This window comes from Silene latifolia, chromosome 9, assembly GCF_048544455.1.
Source record: "Silene latifolia isolate original U9 population chromosome 9, ASM4854445v1, whole genome shotgun sequence".
In the NCBI taxonomy this organism is placed as follows: Eukaryota; Viridiplantae; Streptophyta; class Magnoliopsida; order Caryophyllales; family Caryophyllaceae; genus Silene; species Silene latifolia.
The window spans coordinates 13580969-13598368 of record NC_133534.1 but is presented as its reverse complement, the minus strand read 5'-3'; the positions used below and the strand labels follow the sequence as shown (position 1 = coordinate 13598368).

The following is a 17400-nucleotide window of genomic DNA, read 5'->3' as shown; positions in this document are numbered from 1 at the left end:
TAAGAGTTAAATCCGTCATCCATCGACCAATAACAAAACTCCCGTAAGTGATAAATTCATCGACCAATAAACAAAAATAGAAAATGAAAATTAACATAAATTGAAAGCTGTGGATTACAATTTTAGATGCAGCCGAAATCTGAAACAGTACGGTATTTCCAGGAGAATTCAATGATTTCACAAAATCATCAAAAGAAACTAAACTAACATTAGAGGTTTTGTTATTTCCGCGAATACACTCATCCATGAGGCATAGTTGCATCCCATAATATTTCGAATGTTAAGTGAACGAAATTTACATTAAAGTCACTAATGCCTTAATTACAAGCATAGCTCAATACTTGCCTTCGCATCCAAATATTTAACGGAACAGAGCCACTGCAACGAAACATCATTTTGTTTGTCTGATGAATTACTAATGTATTTTAGTGACCGTTTCCTTGACCAAAAAATTGCTCTTCTAAGCATATATAAATTATATTTACTCATTTTGTCATTGTTCCTGATTCAATTCCTACCGGCTAGAAGACTAGAAGAGCCTCTTCCTACAGCCAGGAGCGCCACAATAGCAGGTCATTTGTTTGATCTTGCCGTCTTGTCCAATCACGCTGTCCAGAGCATATCCATAATCATAGGTGAGCTCCTGCAATTACACCAATAAAAATAATTATAGGATACGAGTATAGGACCATGGAATATTCCAAGTAATGCTGACTTGGCAATATAACGTAGTGATAAAGTGTGAAACTCAAAGCGTAGTTCCTTCGTAATCATATAAGCAATTTCATTACTCAAGATTATACAGGATTTAAAGAAGTAATTAAATTAGACACACACAAGGGTGACCAAGAGTGCCGTTTCTATAATCTGTATAAGGAACGCAGAACAAAACATAATCTACACAGGAAATCACATTATGGGGCTATTTATGGGTAGGATCAAGGAAGCCGTGTTTGAAATGGTGCACACACACACACTCTATAGTTTATTCCGCTGCCTTTTGAATCAAACCGTTTTTCATCTTCACATTGCAGTAACAATACTTGACCCAGCCCCCAATGTATGAACCAAAACAGAGCAAACTTGTCTAGAAAAACAAGACTTTTACTATTCCCAAACCAAAGCTTATTATCCTGGTTAACACATGCACTGTAACTAATCTTTAAAGCTCCGTTTGGCAAGGCATTTCAGGTACCTGATTTAGTCAAAGTAGCTCATTTGACAAAAAATTTAGGTAGCTTATTTTTTTGTAAGTGTTTGGCAAGTAGCTTATTTAACCAAATAAGCTACCTAGAGTGGCATTTGAGAGATAAGGTACATGATTTGATTTAATTTTCCTTTTTTACCCCTTAAATCTATACTATTAAATAATTATCATATCCTTTTACGTCATTTCACCAAAATCAGCTACCTATTCAGTTAGTTTGCCAAACATTTTTTTATATAATCAGTTAACTTATCAGTTCCTAATTTTCAGCAACCTTATCAGTTACCTTTTCAGGTTTCAGTTAGTTTTTTAGTTTTCAGCTAGTTAGTTTTACCAAACAGAGCCTAAATCCTGGATGTTATGTCATTTCGTATTGGACATTCTAAATGACTGACTAACGAAAAAGTAAGCAAAGCTGAATATCTGTCAACTCACTTGCAAAGGAGGAATGTTGTCGGCAGCAAAAAGCATCACCCTTGCTAGTTTGATATCATGGTGAGAACTCAGGACACACTGGACAAACAAATTTGGCTCACAGCTATGATTAATGAACCTTGCAACGTTGCCTGTCAATCCAGCGTCGATGCAAAATTCAGGGGCTCCAGCAAAAACCTTCTCCTTCTCCGAGAAACCTTCCGATGGAATCGACACATCTCTTAACCTCATCTGTTAACAAACAAGAAGTTTGAATCCATCAAAATCAAACAAACCAGCAACACCATCCAATGTAGATCGATGGTAAAAACCATGGCACGAAATATCATTACTAATCATGATCACAAAATCAGTTTTCGCACCCTAATCATGGTTGTCCCCCGTACTGCAGGAGATAGTGGGTCAAAAATCAAAATATATCCATAAAGGTAAAGAAGAATTTTACAAAGCGATCAGAGTATAGTTGAGCATAGTGGTAATAAAAGAGCAAAGAGAAGGAATTAAGATCCTCAGTAGTTGACCAGTATGATATAGTAATCAGAAGCCAGAAAATACAACATCAATAATCAGAAAGAATTCTCCAACAGTTCACTTACACAGTTAAAAGATTAACAAAAGAGGAACCATCACTTCGAAGCATTTGGAACACTCGAGATATTTTTTAATCTTAAAAGCCCTAGAAATTGAAAGAAAATCATACAAAGTTATTCAAGACAACACGATCTGATCATTACCTCTCTACCATCAAGACCCTTCATGGTCTGCAAGCAGTCTATGTCAAATATAAAGTTGTTCTCCAAGACGCTATCCGCATCATCTGACTTCTTTAAGATCCCAATGTACTCGCAAATCGGAGCTCCAGCTGGTATGTAATCCCAAGATCTGACCGCCCAGCCTTTCTTCGGGGTACGGAAAACCTGAAAAAGGTTAACAGAAATATTGTAAACAATTTAAACTAGTACCAAACAAAGCGATATTGATTGGCTAAATACATCACCTCAAAGCGGTATCTTAACCCCTTTTGAGATGTACGGTTAACACAAGCTGGTCCACATGCACATTTTGGGCCACATTCAAATACCACAGCTTTTGCCTCTATGAGCCTGAAGAGCAAACATGCGAGAGTTGCGATATCATATGAAAGCAGGAACAACTTTAGTAAAACCAATCAGCACATTCATGCACTACCTTCCACCATCTTTCTGAACATAGGGAAAGTCAGAACCATTCAGCCGAGCACAAGCACAAATTTTTGGATCCACACAACTTCCCGTACAACCACAACCAATTGTAGGAGCAGGAATCTTCACATTATCAGCAACTTTAACAAATCTGATGTACTTGAACCCTAAAATATTTTATTTCAATTTCAACAAAGAGAATAGGAGCACATAAAAACTAAAAAAAAACTACATCCTTGAATAACAGAAGGAATAGCTATATGCCGAGATGGCAAAGATAGAGGTGCTAGACTGAAACTTTAAAAGACAATTCCACAACATAAAAAATTAATCTTATATTGCCGAATTTCAAATTTTCAATTAGGTAAAACGATTTGAAACTAGATGCTAATTAAAAGTTAGTGGGTTTTGAACAAATCTATCGAAGATATTACTTTTGAGAATGTTAGCGCGAAACATAACATATACATCAAATATTTGTGACTTTGAAAGTTTATCTTCATAACACCTCATTAATTAAAGTCATTATTCCACTCTTCTATCGTCTCACATTTTTTATGTTAATTTTCCTTCTCATTCGTAGTAGTATAGAGACTGTACAATTTTATAACTTATATACTCACGAAGTTAAATAGAGGTGCAATTGTATTTAACTTTTTCTGAAGCTCCCACTTATTCTAAACCAGTTGTCTAATTCAATTCTGAACTTAAAAAGTACACAATGAACAATTAACAAAATTGGCATTGCTTACTTTGATCTCTTAAAAAATACTGGCATATCAATTCTTGTAAATTAGAAGGATAGAAGTATTGACGAAGTTGCATTACTTGCATACATTTATACTCTAGGCACTAATGACAGAATTATGGGCATCTAGAATAAAGAACGGAGAATTTATAAAAGTTAGCATAAGTAGTGTACCTGTAGGTGGTACAGGCGGATCGTCAACCAGATTAGTTGCTGGAATGGGAATATCCTCCTGACCCTCAGAAATATCAGCACAGACTAGCCTTCAAGTAACAAAAAAAAAAAAAACAGAATGATATCACATATCTCATAAAAGCATTTGGACAAGAAAATATTCGTCTACGAAACAATTACCCTCGCACTTCAGCAATAGTATCAGGAACTCGGCCCTTAAAGTATTGAACCTGTCAATTGAAAAAAATGATCAGCATTCCTTATATATGTCATCACAGTCTATAGCTAGAGACTTGTGAATTATGGAATGTGGAAGGCAGCAGCAAACATGCAACTTCCAAAAAATCCTTTGTGGCATGGACATCAAGCACCTTAATATAAAATTACAAAAATAAATGCCTGACTTTAAGTATTCAAAAGTTTGCAAGCAGATGGAAAATATACATTTCCTTACAGACTTGACGATCCTATCTGCTATTTTAAATTCAATCAACAAATGATTTTTAGGTGTTCTAGATTAACACATGTCTAGAAATAACATCAGGCATCATAAAAGAAAAGCAGTAAGGGTTATGTTATCCTGTTTGGTGCAAATGTATCCCCTTCATACATAATTACATATCTGGCATGTATTTGTTATTATTTTAACCCTCTATTGGAAACAAAATAGTGATTCCTTGTATTCTATCTTGACAGACTTCTATACATTAAAGATCGCATCATAAGTGCAAGAAGATTTGCAGAAGTAGAAAAGATGATTCTAGATGTGACAAAGTTAGAAAATGTTTAGAAAGAATTAAATAATACAATGAACAAAAAGTAGAGGGAAACAATTAGACTGCCTGAAAAACATCACTCCTTTCCAATGCATTTGTTTTAAAAGTTTGGGTAGATTTTAAAAACTCTTCTTCTAAAGGATAGTGAGACTTCTTTTGCATCTAGCTATGGATGTGTTTTAGAGAACATATTCAAATAGGGTCGGCAAAATTAGTCAAAAATTACATGGGCCAAGTGTAATGTAGCTAGCTGGAGAACTAGGCTCAATCGACCACACCAAATCACCAAAACACAGTGTCACATGTCATTCCCCTTGGCAGCAAGGTGAGTGGCAGTTGGCTCACAGCCAATGATGCCTTGGGTAAAAAGCGTGCGAGAAACTGATGTGATGTCATGGGCACAAGTGTTGTTTGGTTGATTAAGCATGACGTAAAGAATACATTCCGCCTACACACCACCGGTTTCTTTTCCACCAGTTCTCACTAGAGCCTGGTGATTTCAAAGGACGTGCAACAAAACCCATAAAGCATAAAAATGCAGCTAAGAACATTGTTGAAAGAAGGTTTTCTTGAAACTCCGAATACTATCTTCCTTAAGCAGGTTTTATGTAGTGCCAGGGTTACTCGAATCGCTCACTACGCGGAGACATGGAGCAGTTAGAAATTAAGAACAATAAAAGAGCCAAAAAAAATGAGAGCCTCATTAAAATTGTTGAGCATAAATGGAAAAGGAGGATCGTTTCTAAAAGAAAATCGAGGACAAAAAATGGCTTTCACATGGTGCCCTTCAATAAAGCAGTACATTCATTATAAAAAGCAGATTAGAAAATATCTTTGACCAGAGTACCCAGGCCAATAATGAGCAGACCAATAAAACAAACCTGGTTTGTAGTCAATTCAGGCTGCCCCTCAAGGCGTTTCAGCTGAAACTTGAAGACTGTGTGTCCAGAGACTCCTTTTTCGGCCCAATATTTGACTACCTGTCAAGATCATAAAGATTCTGCATTTACTAATGTAATATCAGCCAATTCATAATAGGCGTATGAAGTTCAGAGGAAACAAAATTGTTCAGAAGTTTAAAAGATCTGCAATTGAAAAAAAGACCACAACAATGAGTTTTTCAAACTCTAATATAAGCATTCTCCAGATAAATGAACATCGCCTAGGATAGAAAGTTTGCCCAACAGCTAATTCATTTCCTTATCATAAGCAATGGTGGAGCAAGAGGATAACTATTACTACAACGAAACCATGATAAATGCAATCTTTTTAGGTAAAATTGCAATCCTTTGCAAACATCCTCTAATTGTCTTACAATTCGGCATTTCACCCATCTTGAATCAGGGATTGTGCCATTTTGTAAAGATCACAAATACAGGTGAAAAAACGACACACACACACGCCCAAAAAAAAAAAAGAAAAAACAAAAACAAAAATCTGCTTTCCACCCGTCTTCCAAGAATTCCGCATTCCTCACCTTTTATAATCATAATATCTTATGCATGTATTCGTTTGAAAGTAAATAAATAATTGGTCCCCAACAAAAAGTAACATCCATTACACATGATACTTGTATACTGTAACGACTTCTAATTATTTGATTCAACAAATAATCGAGTTCTAATAGAAAGAAAAAAAAAGACACCAGTACCCTAAAAACTCTCTTCAGTTCACTGGACGACTGAAACGCAACAAATTTGATTTGCGCACACACACACACACAGCATCCCAACTAACAACAGGATCTTAAGTAATTTATCGTGATTTTTCCTCTTCCAATCTGCAACCCAGGCAGGTAATTTCAACAAGGAAATATATCATAGTGGCAAGATGGAGGGATAAGAAACAACACTAATTCTACTTCCCAAGCTACTCGTACCACGTATGCACTTCACCTTTATAGCATCAAGGGGTTCCCAAAGTCCAATTATTCTTGGTTCCTAGCCACCACCTCACAGTGGTATGCCCAGGTAAGTTAGCGGCAGATAAAGAACCAAACACCTGTCAAAAGAAGCAATTTCTACCGCACATGTGGCCAAATCAATTTCCATGCCTGAGAAAAGAATGTACAGATCCTCTCAAAAATGCTCCCTCGCTTGATTGAAACAAAATCACACCGCCAGTAAATTGAATGTGATAAGCAAGAAGTAGCTTCCTTCCTCATTTAATCCACTCAATAACACCAAAGGTAGTAGCTCCATCCGTCATCATGCTCAAAATATCAACCACAAGTGGGTACAGAAATGGTATATATACTAGAATTCGAAGACCTCGGTAAAACAAATCAAACTTTGCAATAAAGGATCCTCGTTTCTAAAGCTTGGGTAGAAGTAGACCACTCCCTAACAGATCTATCCAGAGGCACCTAAATATACATGTGATAAACACCCTCTCATCCATCGTCCCCAACGTGGAATCGTGGATCAAACCCCGTTATCCCAAGTACCTAGTTTAGAAATACCTAACTAATCTTTTAATATGCCTTCTCAAAGTCCAACTACAGAACCATACATTGGAAACTCATGTGGCAAGCCCAATCCGTACTCTGCTTTGTATTCAATACAGCATTTTAAATTTGAAAACAACAAAGGCACTTTGAGAAGTTGACACTATAGCCCTTTAAGAAGTTCACACTGTAGTTGAAATCAGAACTCCAAATTTTATGAACCTAACTTAGAATAACATTCAAAAAATGTGATGTACTCTGGGAAGCTTAATTTCCGAAGCGATAAACAAGATACTACTTTTAAAAGATTACAATGCAACTGAAAAAATTACAAAAACAACATGCAAATGAGCCTAAAATATAGCTAAGCTGCATCACTGTTGCAGTGAGGTGCATAGGTCTACTACTTAGCTCAGAGAGGATAACAGCAAATCCTTGCCAAATTTTTAAACTATCATACGTATCAAAACACAAACAAGAAACGTAACTAGTCTAAGCACGAACTAATAAATAAATAGTTAAGCCAGAAAAAGCCTCCAAAACAAAATATATTTCAGAGAGGCTTTGGGAGGGTCTTACTCTGTAGAGGCCATCGTAAGTGTAAACTCTTCCCACATATGAGCTTTTTGAATTATGACCCCTGATTACCCGAACAGGAAGTTTTGCTAGCATTGAATTCTGCAATAAAAAATGTGATACATGAAATCATAAAAATTATGAGCATATAGTCATGTGCAAGCAAAAGGTTACATGTTTATAAGATTAACAACCACACCTTCAGGGCTAAGTTACCCCTTTCCATTTTCTGATCTCCAATTTGTTTTTTGTCACCTAGTAAATTATTTCCCCCTTGACCGGTGTAAATGACATCCTCAGAATTATCAAGATCGTCTTCATATTGCCCGGACATTACAACGGCGACAGCAAGAGGAAATGTATACTCGCTGAGCTTCTGCAAAATTAGGTTGCAAAATGAAGCGTCTTTAGTGACCCCTTTAACAAGATCGAACAGCAGCAGTAAATACTACCTAGTCTTACTGAAGTATGCCTGGTTAATATACTAAATCAAATCTACCTAGTTGAAAGAAATAACTTTTTAGGAAACACGCTTTAACTCACAACACCACTGCATGAATTTGACTGTAAGTCTGACTGCAGTATGATTATCTAATAAACTTAAATCAAATCTATCAAGAAAACATAAATTGCATTTAATACCAAGAATTGGGGTATAAATTAAAAAAATTAAAAAACTTTTAAAATCAACAAGTCGAGCTCGGCATGTTCCACCTCAATTGGGTTCGGATTATACTTTATACCTCAATGTTTTCTTCAAGTACTCTGTAATCCTATTACTACACTTGATCAGGCAATTTATCAACAATATTTAAAACCAAAAACATTGGCTCTAATCTGATTGTCTTGTACAGTAGTTGTTTTAATCTCTGATATACTAATCGCATCAGAACTTAATATCACAATACATGAAAATTAAAAGTTGCCAAGATAGCAAACTAGTTACCCCTGTGCAATATTTCTGGCCCATGTAATCAATACCATTCAACCAATGGCTATGAAAACCAACAGCAACCATTTCAGCTCTGGAGAAAAATTGGTGACCAACATCAACACCTGCAAGGATAAATTAGTTGCATAAAACATCTGCATGTCAACCAGAGTACCATTTACTTAACAGAAAAAACGAAAACGAAAACGAAAACTTAAACAACAAACACAATTTACCAGGAATAGCACCAAACTGCTTTTCAGGATATAGTACTCTACCAGTTGCGTTCATCTGCAATATTAACATTTAAAGATTCAAATGCTGGGTAGTTTTTAAACTTCTTCGTGTCCCAAAAGAATAACAAAGATAACTTGAATGAATAGATACCCTATTTTAATTATAGAATTCATATTACCTTTGAGATTGCCTTCAAGTCTGGGCGCTTATGAGGTGATTTGATAATTTCTCCATTCTGTTTCTTCGAAAGGCATAAGCATAAATACCAAAGTTAGTTAAGTATTTAGAATATCAGAAATTTGCAAATAATTTAAAGCAAGCAGTAAACCTTTTTAGCTTTCTTTTCCACACTTTTGCATCTCTTCTCTTCCTCCTACAACCAACAGGAGCAGCGAACCACAACTTACTAAATAATTACAGTAAATACTCCAAATGATTGTGATTATGTACTTATGTGTTACTAAGACATTTCACTACATGATCATACGACACTAGATATAGGTATTTAGTATTATAAGACATGTACCAATCTAAACCTTCTCCCAAAAGAGAACAGCGTGGCAGTCTTATATGACAAGAGCAGAAGGCCTGTATACGAAGCATATAGTATGATTTTGACTATTTTAAGCCTTCTATTGTATATGTCTCTCAATTTCACTTCACTTAAAACACAGAATAGTTAAATATTCTAATTAAATTAATGACTTAGAAGTTAGAACGTGTTCCTGTAGTCTCCTCATTTTAAAGCAAAGTCCCTGTGTCTTAATATTTGGGTCACCGCAAGTTTAACATGTGTGTATGTGACTCATGTGCCCGAGTCCAAGTAATATAGGGCATAAATACATAATATACCAGCTGTAGAAGTTGTAAACCTGAATGAAGTGAAGGTAGTAGCTGTTGAAAGCTCTCAAAGTCTCTTTCACTTTCAGATTATCACTCTTCTCCGCCAAATTTCCAGCATCAACCTCTTCCAGCTGAAACCCTAACCCTAACAAACCACCCCCTTCCTTTGTTGTCCCATTCAAAATGCTTGTAACCATCTCCTCTGATACCGTTGATGCAGCTACAGCTGCCGGCTTTGACTTTTTTGAGTGCTGCTGTTTAGTCTGCTTCTTCTTTGGAGGCGTCCCACCACAAGTTGACATAATTATCTTTTCATTATAGCTTACTTTCTTGCCTTTTGTGCGTGCACTCCTTCTCCTACTCCCACTATCCTCCAACTCCATATTCTCTAAATGTACTTCTCCATTAGCATTCGTCATCGTCAACCTGTCCAGAAATAGGGCATAATTTCAAATTTATCCCCAGCATATCATAGTAATGTGTGCAGGTATAAGAATTACTAACTACTCGTCACACTCAGTGCAATCATAGCTACACAGAAAATGACAATCAATGTAGAGTTTGACAAGACATGAGCTCGCTAAGAAATGAAGGCCACGGAAAATGAAAATATAAACACAAAGTAATGGTGGTTAAAGGCCTTATTTGTTATGTAGGAACATCAATTACCCAAGGAGAGTAACGGCTAACAATTACCCCTGAAGGGATAGTTACTCTTCCTCCGCTTCCTCCTTCCACGACCACCTCAACCTTTGCAATTCCTCTTATTTCGGCCTCAATGCCTCTATTACATTAGTAAAAAAAAGCACCTACATTCCAAGCTAGTACAAAATCTACCAAAAGCAACAGCATACAAACATATTAAAACTACTAGCAACTACAATGAGGCGAATCGCAGTTTGCTAAAACCGCGAAATAGAAACATTTGTACGATAAACCTAGCAGAACTAGAGTCAGCTTGCATGCGAATATAGAAACATTTGTTCGCGAAAAAATCTTACGCAATCCAACCACAGCAACTCAACAAGTATCGGTATTCATAAAACCGATAAAACAACGAAAAATCTTACGCAATCACACACAATGCAGCAAACCGATCATCTATAAATCAACAGTGCTACTTTACTAATGAAATTCCAACTAAAAACGAAAAAAAAAAAAAATGGAAAAATTAATCAAAATTAACTGTAAAATAACCAGCGAAAATCAGAATTTTTCGTTTAGACAAAAATTACCTACATTCACAAAACAAACACAATCAACACTAATTAACACCTGAGAAATGCGTGCGAGAAATGTAAATGAAGAAACATACAGAAATGAAGGCGATGATGATGAAATTGTGAGGTAATAATCGGAAAAATCGAGATGAAATAATTAGGGTTTCGGAAAAAACGAGGGAAATTGGAAGAGAGAGAAATTGTGGGGAAGCAAGGGAGTAAGTGCAGCAGCAGCTTTCCCGATGTTAGAGAGAGAAAGAGGGAAAATGGGGGAAATGAAGAGAACAAGGACAAAAGTAGGCGCGGAATTTGAAACGACGCCAAATTTTTCGCCCTAAATTTGTTTTTTTAATGGATAAAATTGCGCCCAAATTGTAAGAAAACCCCAATTTTATTGGAGATCAAGCGTAGGATTGGGTAGCGGTAATACTGACTGGTAAAGCTGCGTTTTGATTTTTGAGTATGTAAACACTAAAGAGCATATATTCGAATCGGTTTGTTAGGTGGTGATGATACATGGTGATAATTTGGAAGATCTTGAACATTGATGAATTGATTTAAATTGATGATTTTGGGAGATATAGGAAAGAAATTAGTGTTTTTCAGATTAGATACGGAATATTAAGTTAGTTTATTGAAACGAATGCATGAGTAATAATCTTATCTATATTAATACAAAAGACAATACTCAATTCTTAACGCGTCACGTCATCAATGCAGTTTTTTTTTTTTTTTTTTAAATTCATGTTATGGTGGGACCCGTGAGTGTGCAATGTATTTATTTCTTCAGATTCAAACATGCGATAAATTCCGTCTTACAACCCGTGCAATAGAAATGCAAAAACAAATATACATCAAAAAACAGTAATACTGGTCCAAATACATACTCATGCAATTTTGTACGGGTTTAAAACTAGTAATTATGATTAGATTGTCAAATTATACAACCTTCATACAATAGTTAATTACGAAGTATTTTCATTTTGAGATGGGTTAGTTAATGGGCGGTACTCATTCATGGACAGGTTTTACTTCTTCATGGACGAAAATGACCATTTTACCCCTTTTATTTCATTCCCTCAAATTTTCAATTTTCTCTCTCTATATTCAATTCTCCTTGATTCACCATCCACAACCGTCAATGAGATCCGGTCAAGCATCACCGCAAGCTGCACCGTCAAAGGCTAGTTCGTCATCTTCTATTTTAAGAATCAGAAAATGCATTTGTATCAAAAAGAAGTGCAGTTTTGACAGGGCAATGCTACAAAGTAACAGGCCTACTTATACGCAAAGTTATTCCTTTACTATAAAAGGATTATCATCTCATAGCATTTGATTGGCTAGGTAATCTTTTTCTGAATTTAACTAAAAATCTCTGCTCCCATGTAATTTCAACCAATAACGACAACGGTTTAAACAAACTCTTATTTAATTAGGGTAAATCAATTTCTTAATTTGATATAATATAATTAATAAAATTAAGAATTAGACTTATTACTTGATCGATACGAGAATTAGTATCCATAATTGTGTAATTTGACGGATTTAATTAATTTTGTAGAATTTAATTAATTTTGAGAGGGAGAGAATTAGAGAAGAGAGACTTAGGAGAATTAGAGAGAATTAGGCAAAGGGCATAGTATGGAAAAATAATGAAAAAAAGTTCTTGAATAAGTAAAACTCGTACATGAATGAGCAACTACGTAGTTAATAGTTACGGGATATTTATTTCTAGGGCATCAACAATAGAGGTTTGTCAACAAAGATTTGTGTACTTTTTAGAAGTTTGTTGACAAATTTCTATATTGTTGTGAATGGGGGTTGAGGTTCGTAGATGAGAATAATTACAATTTTGTATACAGGTTTGTGTTTTTTGTTGTCAATGATAGTGGACTCCATGTAGTATACTTTTATGAGGTTTGTCTATATTTAAGAAATTTGTGTATTGTTGTATTGAGGTTTGTTGTTAGAGAGGTTTGTGTTTTGAGTGATGTGGCACTAGACAAACCTCATTTGGGGTTTGTCTATTACTAATGCCCTCATACTCATTTTAGTCTAGATAATAGACAAAATCAACAAGTACAATAACATGTGGAAGAAAATGAGGGGGTGTTTGGTTCGGGAAAGGGAAAGAGAATGCAATCAGGAAAGGGTTATAAGAGGAATAGAATTGGATTCCCTTAAATGATCATAGGTGTTTGGTATGAATAAATAATAAAAAAATACTACTGTATTAAGCAACCTCTCATTTTATACTCAACCACCAACCAACCACCACCAAAGGCCAAGACCACCCATGTCTATCACCCTCAACAGCTCGACCTCCAAAATGTAGGGGTAAGACTACTACCATCGCCGGCGCGTACTCCCTGCACAACCACCGTATACATCCCGACCTCCATTTCAAACAACCACCACACCACCCAAAAGTCTCGAAAAACCCTCCCCCACCACCAAAGTTCACTCTATCATCCGTGAAAACACCAGATCTGGTGAACTTAGGTGGTGGGGGAGAGGTTTTCGAGGCTTTTAAAGGGTGTTTACAATAGGGATTTCGAATGAGAATAAGGGGTTGTAGGGCATGAGAGGCATCGGTGTAGGTGGGTTGGAGTGTCACCGATCGCAGGGTTAACATTGGTATAAGGTGGTGGTGGTTGTAACAGATTGCGGTGGTGTTGGGTATTGGAGTTAGGGATGAGGAAGCAGACAGTGGTGGGGTTGGTGGCTGTGGCGGTGGTGTCGTGGTGGTGGCGGTGGCGTTGTGGTGGTGGTGGTGATGGCATCCTGGTAGTATTGTGGTGGTGGCACAAGTGTGGTGGTAGACTGGTAGGTCGATAAGATGGTTGAAGGGTAACAAGGGTAATGAAATTTCATACCTTGGGGGTGAGGGTTAAGGTATTAGATGGATTTAAGGGTAAGGAAGGGAATTTTCATTCCCTTTGTTTGTGTCAAACAAACAGCAACAAAAGAAATCATTAACTTTGTTTCCTTTTCCCTTCACTATAGACCCCCAACTAAACGCCCCCTGAAAATATATAAAGATTGTGGGACCAAAAGTCTTATTAACCACATCTATACGCATAAGTATGGTCTTTATTCCACTTTTTATGAGTTTTGCTGTCATGATTGCATTTTGAAGCCAATCACTTGTTTGCTTACTTATATTGCCAAAAAATTACCCTCTTTCCTAGCCACATATAAAATTGCCTACCTTTGTTGAGCTAGTGATTTACTACTTGTGCTCGGGTGCTCTTATCTTTGGGATATGGTTATTTATCATTATTGTGATCATTGTTGTTACGGGATTGTTATTTCTCGTAATTTGGTGAATGGATGTGAAGGAAAAAATGGGAAAAGAAAAGAATTGAAAAAATGGAAAAAGAAATAAAAAAGAAAGAAAGAAAGAAGCCTAGAAAAATGAGAAAAAATGATGAAAAAAGAAAACGAAAGAAATGTGAGTTGCTTCCATGTTTGAGATATATGGTTTGGGAAGTAATCTCTTGTGTTGTAATGCAAAATGAGTCATCATGCTGCTTTTGACTCTTGTTCTTGTTGTTTGGGAAAGGTTAAGGTTGGAATTACCATCCTTTACACATTTGGTTTGTTACTAGCTTGACATTAGCTCTACATGACCAAAAACTTTTGTCCACCTTCTTACCTATTTCCCCTAGCCTTCTTCTTTGTTTTTGGCTTATTTTCTTGTGCATATTTGATCATGATTAGCATTGTCTTGTTGATTTGGAATGTTTATGTGACACCCTCATACTCTAAGTGCCTTACCAGGACCACTCAGGTATAGGAACATCACCATCTCGGTTACCCGAGGCAATGAATATCATAAGACAATAACGAAACGTACTTTAAAAGTAAATATAATTTAACGTTTACATGTTCAAAGCCAAACTGATAAATCAAATACAATTTCCAAAACCAAATGTCTACTATCCAAAACTGAAAACTAAAGACATCGTCTGACACAGCGGAAGACTCTTCTAATCCATGTGATAACTCATCCCAGCTAGCCATCCCCGAATGGATCACCATAATTTTTAAAACAATTAAACGGGGTCAGTACTAATTACACGATATAAAACAAACATGAAACAACAGCCAAACAACTCCGTCAACACAACAATCCCCAGTCTCCATCAACAATCTCCACACAACTGACTACGCACTAAAGTGTGTAGCCCTACCAGAGTACCCATCGCAATAAGTACTCCACACCGCCAGTGGGGGACCGCAGCCGTACCCACCAAATCCCCGCTCATCTCCATCGAGCGATAAACCCAAGTTCATTAATGTGCATATCCTCTCTGTGGCGAGTTTCACAGAAGGCGAATCAAGGGCGTGAAGCCACTCCCGCAAGTGACTCCACTCAGCCAGGGACGCACCCCGAAGAACACAGACAGATAAACAATAATCACAATACAACCTCAACAACCGTTTGAAACAATCAATAATATGAAATCACAACCGTCTGAAACAATCAACAATCACTAACTACATCACAATCACCACAATCATGTAATTAATACCGAGTAGGGAAACCCTACCTGGAAAAGCAATCACCACAGACGGTCTAGCAGCTAATCAAAGTCGTTCTTCAATGAAATCACCTCCTATCAAACATACAATCATACAATCACCATCTAATAAGCACAATACCCCCAAAACCCCCAATTTACCCAACTAGGGTTTTAACCAAACTCAAAGAAACAACATAAAAACTATACAAGGATCTTACCCTCGACACGACGAACTCAATGGTGCAAAGAACGTGACGATCCGACAACCTTAGCCCTTGGGATTTGATAGTAACGCGATGACGGAGACAACGTAACTTATTTTCTCTTTGAAGGGTTTTTAGAAAAGGTAAAAGTGATGAATAAAGTGACGGAAACATTTAAATATGAATCACGCGTTATTAACAAATCCCGTCAAAACAATCCGTAAAAGTAACTTACTCGATCGAGTGTCACACATACTCGATCGAGTACCCATCAGACAGACTACTGTTTCGTATAAAAACATACTTACTCGACAGAGTAAGCCCCACTCGATAGAGTACCCATAGACTCATAAAACCGTAGTATTACATTTTACCATACTATATTGCGGGCGTATTCTCTTGAGTCATAGATAGGAGAGTGTCATTCACATATATATTGCCATGTTCATATCATGAGTGTGAGTGTTATCCTGCGAGGAGTCCGATGTCAATAAGATCACGCAAGAGTCGAAATGTCCATGAGAAGTCCTTTATGCTACGCCGTCATGTAAATCTCATCCATGTTGTTACATTTTCTCTATGCCCATGTTGTTTCGGGATTTGATTCATTGTACTTTAAAGTTACTTGACGGGAATTGCATTTGGAAGGGATGATTGTTTCTTGTACCCTTGTCTTTGTCATACATTGTATTGTGTGCTTGCTTGAGGACAAGCAAGGGTTTGGCTTGGGGGAGTTTGAGTCCATTTTATATATATTTTAATCCCCTATTTTAGCTCGTTTTATTTGATTATTGCATTTCTAATAATGTATTTATGAGCTAATTCCGTGTTTTAGTTGTGTTTGCTTGTTTTCATTGTGTTTTGTAGGAAATTATGCTTTTAGTAACTTTTTCCCGTCAAAGTAGCAAGCACATGAGTTGACGAGGCTAAAAAGACTAAGCATGATATCGGAAGGGTATTTTGGTAATTTCCAAACCCGAGTAAAAAGTATGAAGCTTGGTTTGATATGCAAAATGATCATACTGATAAGTGCATATTTTATACATTTTAACCTCTTATATTAGTTTGATTTTACATATCATTTAACACTTATCAAAGTGTTTTTAAGCTAATATTGTGTTTTTAGTGCAATTGTGTGCTCAAGTGTGTTTTGTAGGAAAATGAGCTTAATGAGCTAAAGTACTATAAAATGTGTCAACACTAGAAGCAAAGCTAAGTATGAGAGCAAGATTGGACTAAGTGTTGGAAGTGCATGGATTTTGCATGAAGAAAGTGTTGGATCAAAATGAAAATGCAAGTCAAGCCCAAATTCAAAGTCCAAATATTTGGTGGAAAATATTGGATGTTAAGAAGTTTTGGATGCTAATATCACATTTAACAATGTGATTAAAGAGACATTAAGAATTTGTATGGGAATCCTTTTGGCAATTACTCAAGAATTGAAGGAAAATTAAGAGTGTGCTTAGGATGCCATTTTGGGATTCCTCTACAAAGTTTACTCCCTTATTTCCTATATAAGGGGTGCTAATCTCACACACCCTTTACACCATTCACATATATTTTTATTCCAAAATTCTCTCTAAATATTAGTAGTTTAGTTTAGTTTAGTTTAGTTTAGCTTGTATTAGTTTGTTACAACATTTCTATTATCAAGTTCAAGATTTATTCCAAGTTATTTCCATTTGCAATTGTTCTTCTATTTTCATTCAAGGTAATTTTATCTTTATTTTAATTATGTTATTTATCATTTCATTTAGCATTAGTTTAATTTACATTTCCACAATGTTAGAATAATTTACCTTTGTCTAGGGAATAAAGGAAGTCATGCATGATTAAGTAATTCGTAAATGTCAAAATAAAGATAAGTTAATATTGTATAATTGTTTCTATCACA

The 17400-nt window shown here is 36.1% G+C and overlaps 1 protein-coding gene across 2 annotated transcripts; it reads right to left on the bottom strand.

The window, feature by feature from the left end:
- Window positions 1–216: 216 nt before the first annotated feature.
- On the bottom strand, window positions 217–11290 carry LOC141599135 (histone-lysine N-methyltransferase, H3 lysine-9 specific SUVH4-like). Of its 2 annotated transcripts, none has more exons than XM_074419059.1 (16): window positions 10870–11290; window positions 9584–9980; window positions 9040–9084; window positions 8890–8952; window positions 8711–8765; window positions 8490–8599; window positions 7743–7919; window positions 7547–7645; window positions 5403–5501; window positions 3926–3975; window positions 3746–3834; window positions 2831–2990; window positions 2640–2745; window positions 2377–2559; window positions 1643–1873; window positions 217–643 (listed from the first exon to the last, which is right to left on the bottom strand). In XM_074419059.1, the coding sequence occupies exons 2-16, from the start codon at window positions 9971–9973 to the stop codon at window positions 530–532; spliced, it is 1971 nt and encodes a 656-aa protein (XP_074275160.1). In that variant the 5' UTR covers window positions 9974–9980; window positions 10870–11290; the 3' UTR covers window positions 217–529. The 2 variants fall into 2 exon arrangements, with proteins under 2 accessions (XP_074275160.1, XP_074275161.1); XM_074419060.1 differs by having other exon boundaries at window positions 8890–8946; window positions 10870–11212.
- Between the last annotated feature and the right edge of the window lie 6110 nt (window positions 11291–17400).